Source organism: Hylobates moloch, unplaced genomic scaffold, assembly GCF_009828535.3.
Source record: "Hylobates moloch isolate HMO894 unplaced genomic scaffold, HMol_V3 SCAFFOLD_11, whole genome shotgun sequence".
NCBI lineage: Eukaryota > Metazoa > Chordata > Mammalia > Primates > Hylobatidae > Hylobates > Hylobates moloch.
Window position 1 is genome coordinate 103,185,589 of NW_026652286.1, and position 6,640 is coordinate 103,192,228.

Genomic DNA, 6,640 nt, shown 5'->3' on the forward strand with positions numbered 1-6,640 from the left:
CTGTTGCCCAGGCTGGAGTGCAGTGGCGCAATCTCGGCTCACTGCAACCTCCACCTCTCAGGTTCAAGCGATTCTCCCGTCTCAGCCTCCCGAGCAGCTGGGATTACAGGTGCCTGCCACCGTGCCCGGCTAATTTTTGTATTTTTAATACAGATGGGGTTTCACCATGTTCGTGAGGCTGGCCTTGAACCCCTGACCTCTGGTGATCTGCCTGCCTTGGCCTCCCAAAGTGCTGGGATTAGCAGGCATGAGCCACTGTGCCCGGTCCTGAATCATATTTAATGCATTAACAAAAAAGCATATATATCACAGACTTGTTTCAAAATATATCCATAGTTGTGTAGCAAATGTAACTGGTGTTGTCGTTAATCTATATAATTTGCTTTATGCACTGAGTTACATTATTCTGAAAATAGTTTGCAACCTAGAGGTAGTTTGAGGCTGGGTTACTGGAGAAGGTGGTGCATAGCTCAGGGGATATGTTTTCATCTGTGCCCTGGGTCCTTTGGGCCCAGCCTGCTTTAGTGCTTTGAGATGGGGGGAGGTTGCAGCTTTGGTGATGAGGGTGGGAAGGGCTAAGAGAGCCACGGCAGGCTGGGAGGGAGGCTTGTCCTTTGCACCGGCCTTGTCCCTTCCCCTCAACTCCTTTCTTATGCTTCTCCCTCCCCAGCCTCCGGAAAGAGCTTCCGGGAGGAGCAGTGTGAGGCTTTCAATGGCTACAACCACAGCACCAACCGGCTCACCCTGGCTGTGGCATGGGTGCCCAAGTACTCAGGCGTGTCTCCCCGGGACAAGTGCAAGCTCATCTGCCGAGCCAACGGCACTGGCTACTTCTATGTGCTGGCACCCAAGGTGAGTGAGCCTGGGGCCTGAGAACAAAGTAGGGACCAGGTCTTCGGGGGAGCATCAGCTGAGCTGCCCTGCTCTTCCTTCTTTTTCCCCTTCTGGGGTGCTGCAGGTGGTGGACGGCACGCTGTGCTCTCCTGACTCCACCTCCGTCTGTGTCCAAGGCAAGTGCATCAAGGCTGGCTGTGATGGGAACCTGGGCTCCAAGAAGAGATTCGACAAGTGTGGGGTGTGTGGGGGAGACAATAAGAGCTGCAAGAAGGTGACAGGACTCTTCACCAAGCCCATGTGAGTTCTGGGCCCTGGAAGGTCCAGCCAGGGAGCAAAGGGAGGGAGGTGGAATTTCCCAGGGTATTGGAAGCTTGGGTTAGATTGGGGTAAATGTCAGATCCAGCCAGTACCCTTGCTGCAGAGGCCACCCATACCCTTCTAGGGCTGCTAGGCCTTCACTCACTCATTCGTTCACTCATTCATTCATTCATTCATTCACTCATTCATTCATTCTTTCAGCAAGCAAAGACGAATGCTGGGGGAAGACCCACTTAACAGGAGATGGCATTCAGGAAGGTGGGCAGAGTTGTTAGGGTCTGTATAGTGTTCTAGAGTAAGACCAACCTGATTCAGATCGCAGTTACGCATTTTCTGGACGACCTTGGGCAAGTGAACTCAATCTCCAGATCTCTAGATGTCCCCACTTGTAAAGTGGGTATAATACTAATGTATTTCATGTGTGCTTTTGTGAGGAATAAGGGATTTAGTCCAAGTGACATGGTTAGCATCGTACCTTCACCTTGATGAGGCTGAATGTGACAGCTGCCAGCCTCTTCCTGGGCTTGAGGCCTTGACCTTGGGGATCAGATTGAGGTGAGAATGGCAATAAGCTGCCAAGAGACAGCAAGTGAGCAGCTGGGACTGAAGGAGTCTTCACATCTTGGGCAATCCCTGGGCATCTAGTCCCAACTCCAGGATCCGGGCCTCCCAGCTTGAGCTTCCTGAGGTCAAACACATGCTCCTTGGAAAGCCCTGATCCACGTTCTGGAAGAAGAGGGGGCAGGCAGGGCACCTGAGGTCCCAGTTGGGGGCGGGGGCTATGGTTGGCCTGGAAAATTTGGGAGCCCAGGTGCTGGTGATGGAAAGGCCTAGATGACTGTCCTGGAGCCTTGACTGTGCCCCTGGGCACGACACCGTCTCCTGAGCCCCTGGGTGGTGATGCGAAGGGAGGATGCCCAGCCCTGTCTCTGGGAGCTCGGGCACCAGGGACGGATGGCGTTCCAGGCTGTGCTTTGCAGAGACCTGTGGTGGGGAGGCCACGTGGGGAGTGGGAGGTACATACCCCAGGCTTGCCTCACTGGTTAAATGGCAGATGTTCCTTTCACAGCCTGTTGGAGCTGGAAGGAGCCTTAGAAATCATTTAGCTTAACCTACTCATTATGCAGACGAGGACACCAGAACCCAGAGATACTGGCTTGCTTAAAATTGCCAGAGTTGGAGTGTGAGCCAGGCTGGATCTGCGTCCCTGCCTCCAGGGCTAATGTCCTCTCACTGCACTGAGCTCCTAGCCTCAGGCTCTGGGATGGTGGACTTACTCCCCTGCCCCATCCCTCGTCCTCCTCCTCCTCCTCCTCCTCCTCGTCCTCATGGCAGATGTCTACACATCCTTGATGTGTGCCAGGCACCATGCTACATGCTTTATGTGCTTTGGTGGACTCAGTCCTCCCTGCAATTCAATGAGGTGTGTGGAATTCTGAGCTCCACTTTACAGGTGAGGATGTGGAGGCTTGGAGAAGTTCAGCAACTTTCCAGCACCAATCGCCAAGGGGCAGGGACCTCTCTGACTCTGAAACCTGTGCTTTTACTCCCGTGCCAGAATTCACCGAAAGCGAGGTTTACTGAGGAAAACAGATCCTGGAGCGTGAGGTCCTTAGGTCCAGGCTTCTGTCTGATGCACAACCCCCCTTTCCCACCCCAGGCATGGCTACAATTTCGTGGTGGCCATCCCCGCAGGCGCCTCAAGCATCGACATCCGCCAGCGCGGCTACAAGGGGCTGATTGGGGATGACAACTACCTAGCTCTGAAGAACAGCCAAGGCAAGTACCTGCTCAACGGGCATTTCGTGGTGTCGGCAGTGGAGCGGGACCTGGTGGTGAAGGGCAGCCTGCTGCGGTACAGCGGCACGGGCACGGCGGTGGAGAGCCTGCAGGCTTCCCGGCCCATCCTGGAGCCGCTGACCGTGGAGGTCCTCTCCGTGGGGAAGATGACACCGCCACGGGTCCGCTACTCCTTCTATCTGCCCAAAGAGCCCCGGGAAGACAAGTCCTCTCATCCCAAGGACCCCCGGGGACCCTCTGTCTTGCACAACAGCGTCGTTAGCCTCTCCAACCAGGTGGAGCAGCCGGACGACAGGCCCCCTGCACGCTGGGTGGCAGGCAGCTGGGGGCCGTGCTCTGCCAGCTGTGGCAGCGGCCTGCAGAAGCGGGCGGTGGACTGCCGGGGCTCCCCGGGGCAGCGCACGGTCCCTGCCTGTGATGCAGCCCATCGGCCTGTGGAGACCCAAGCCTGCGGGGAGCCCTGCCCCACCTGGGAGCTCAGCGCCTGGTCACCCTGCTCCAAGAGCTGCGGCCGGGGATTTAAGAGGCGCCCACTCAAGTGCGTGGGCCACGGAGGCCGGCTGCTGGCCCGGGACCAGTGCAACCTGCGCCGCAAGCCCCAGGAGCTGGACTTCTGCGTCTTGAGGCCGTGCTGAGTGGGGTCATTCCTTTCTCCCCCTCACTCTCCACCCCACTGATGTGCCAGCGTTCTGCCAGCTGGAGTAGCGGGCAGAGGACGGTGGCTAGGGGCTCACGCCACGATGTCACCCACATCCAGGGACAAGGACCATGGGCTGGGGCGAGAGGTTCCCTCCTCCTCCCTGGACTGGGCAGAGGGAGGCCCAGGAACTCCCGCACAGTCTACCTCAGGCCCCGCTCCTCGGGCCGGTTGCGGGGAGAGGCTTTGAGGTGCAGGGCAGAAGGTGCTGAGGCCCAGTTTCCAAGGGACTTGGAGGATGGGCACCTTCCAGGCAGAACTTCAGGGACCCCGGCCCCCAGAACGGAGGCCACAGGCTGCTGGAAGAGCCATGTCCCGGCAGCTTGGCACCCTCAGGTGGCCCCATGGGCTCTGAGCCGTGTCTGAACGAGGCAGGGTTTTCACGGTGCTTTTAGCCCACTTTCCTTTTTGAACTGACATGGACTAAGCAATAAAAGCTGGCTGGGGCTGGGCAGAAGCCACGGGGAGAGTGAGATTAGGGCCCCTGGAGCCTGGCACTCCACCTGGGAAGACGTGGACGTGCACAGGGAGTCCTGAGGTTTCTCATCCTGCACTCTTGGCCCTCCCGTAAAGAGGCAGCCTCTCCTTCCTCTGACGTGCAGGGTGTAGGACTAGTGGTAGGGCTGCCACGGAAGCGTCCTCTGAGGCTCTGCAGGCAGAGGGGAAAGTCAGTAGGGAGTCTGCTGTCTTCTTCAAGATGGAGCTGGCCATTACAGAAAGATGTTGACATTTGCTAGGGGCGATGGAGGCTGTGGCTGATGCAGGGAGTTTTTGGAAAGTTCTGGAGGGTTCTGTTGTCACTGGACTGGGGTTGGTGCTGAGCTCTGGGCCTGGCTTTGAGGGGTGTCACCCTGGGATAGGGAGGAGGAGGCTGCAGTTCTGATGGCTTCTTCCTCCAGAGAGGCACGTGTACGCAGGCTGACGTCGGAGGGTCCGTGTCGCCTCAGACAGCCCTGATGGTGGCCACAGTCCTGCACCCATTGTGAGGGGGTGGGGCGTGCCTAGGAGGGCTAGGTGCTGAATATCTATGTGCCTATAAACTCGTCTTCATTTCAAACAGCTACTGCTGTCTGCCCTGGGCACGCCACGTTGCATCCTAGGCCTTAGCTTCTCCACTGTTTGCTACCTCAGATTACGCCCTCTGGGAACCCAGCCGTATCCCTCCCCTAGGACAGTGGTGACCTGGTCCTTCCACCACACTCAGTCTTTGGACACTGAGCTGTCCAGCCACAGAAATGAGGGTGTGGTGTGTGGCTTCCTGCTCCCCACAGCCCAGCCCCCTGCTGGGGCTCCAAAGCCGAAGATAGGGCCTCTTCAGACGCCTTGGGAGTAGGTTTCAGGAGGCACCAAGAATCAATGACTGACCCAGGGGGCCTGGCAGCCACTAGTGGGAACTGCTGGAGACCTGTCTGGCTTATAGACGTCAGGAAAATAGAAACAGGCATTTTCTCTAGGTCCAAGTGGGGAGATATTTTGGGGTTACAGCTTCTTTGGCTAAGCAGGGTGTTTCTTGAAGGTTCAGATGCCCCACTATGTACATGGGATATTCTGCTTCTGAGTGTAGGTGATGAATCCAGGACCTCAGTGGAGAATTTTATTGACCTAAGATCAAAGCATGTGTCTTCCTGGGAGAGAAGAGTTCAGTTCTTTTATGTGGGTTTCCCTAATAGTCAGAATCCACAAACCAACTAGCCAGCCAGCCAAGCCTCTGCGATGATGTTCTCATCCGGTCTAACGCTGGGCTGGAGCCCTTGGACAGAGATCGTGCAGGGGCAGAGGGGGTGCCAGTCTCTGAGGCAGGGCTGCAGTCACCCCTGAAGAACTAAGTGAAGAAGAGGAACCCCTCTGTGCCAGTGACCACTGTGGGGCTACAGGGACAAAAAGGACCAGGGTACCAGGCAGAAGCAGATCCTTGCTAGCTGACGACAGCACTGCGCCCTGTGCTTGGTGCACTCCCTCCTGGAGGAGGAGAGGGTGGCATGGGGGCTGTGCGGGATGGCAGGGGGATTGGGTGGGTGGGAAGAGAGGTGCCATCGGTAGGAGGCTGGCCTCCAGTAGAGCAGAAGCAGCTTTTGCCATCAGTCACTTTACAAACCATTTCAAGGAAGGACAACCACTCTGGCTCCTGACACAAGCCAGGCCTCGGTGCTTTTATCTGTTATGGTGGTGTTTCCTTTTTCTTCTTTCCCTTTTAAAAGACGCATGACCAAGACAACCTAGGGAGTTTGTCTTGCTTGCCTTTGACTATTTCCTTAATCCAACCATGCTCTCGAGGGCTGAGCAGAGACTAGACTCAAGGCACAGGTTTCTGGTGATGGAGTAAAGTTACAGTGGTATCTCATGTCTACACAAGAAGAGGAACATTCTGAAAGCTCCAACAACTTCTTGAGGGGGATGGACCAATACGGCTTTGGGCTCAGGATTCCCTAGCCTCCTCTGCCCATCGCGTGCACTGATTGGAGGAGTCTGGCCCAAACACTCTCACGTGAACCTCGACATGCTGGAGTGGGGTCTGGCAGGAGCTGATGACAGTTCGAGGGACTTGAGTGTCCCTAGCCTGGCAGTTGGCTCCCGGAAGCACTAGACACTGACACTTCATTGGTAGACCCTCCCTCCCCGCCATTGTGTTTGGTTCTTTTGCATTCCATGTACTGCAGAAGGATGGAAGGACCTGGGTGCTGGCTGGGCTGTGTATACTGTGTATACAGGGGAGCTGGCTGCTGAGGTGACCATAGCCTTCTCCTAATAAAGCTGTAAGTATTTAAAACCCGTGTCCTGCCTCTGTGACTGCTTCTCATTCATGCGTGCATTCCTCACATCCATGGAATGCCCAGCTTCGTCAGCCACTGTGCTAGGAGCTATGGAGACAGCAGTGACCTTGACAGGCACAGTCCTGGTCCTGTGCACCTCCCAGGTTAGCTGAGGAGGCAGAGCTCAAGTCAGCAAGCACAGAGTTGTGACAGATCATGCTACAAGTGAAGGAGACAC

The 6,640-nt window shown here is 56.3% G+C and overlaps 1 protein-coding gene across 1 annotated transcript in view; it reads left to right on the forward strand.

Moving 5' to 3' along the window:
- The window catches only part of ADAMTS15 (ADAM metallopeptidase with thrombospondin type 1 motif 15), a 27,713-nt gene extending 21,292 nt beyond the window's left edge, over nucleotides 1-6,421 (forward strand). The window contains exons 6-8 of the mRNA XM_032168172.2: nucleotides 671-852; nucleotides 959-1,134; nucleotides 2,816-6,421. Coding sequence (XP_032024063.1) covers nucleotides 671-852; nucleotides 959-1,134; nucleotides 2,816-3,590 — 1,133 coding nt within the window. The 3' untranslated portion in view covers nucleotides 3,591-6,421. The remainder of the gene's footprint in view (nucleotides 1-670; nucleotides 853-958; nucleotides 1,135-2,815) is intronic.
- Nucleotides 6,422-6,640: the final 219 nt, after the last annotated feature.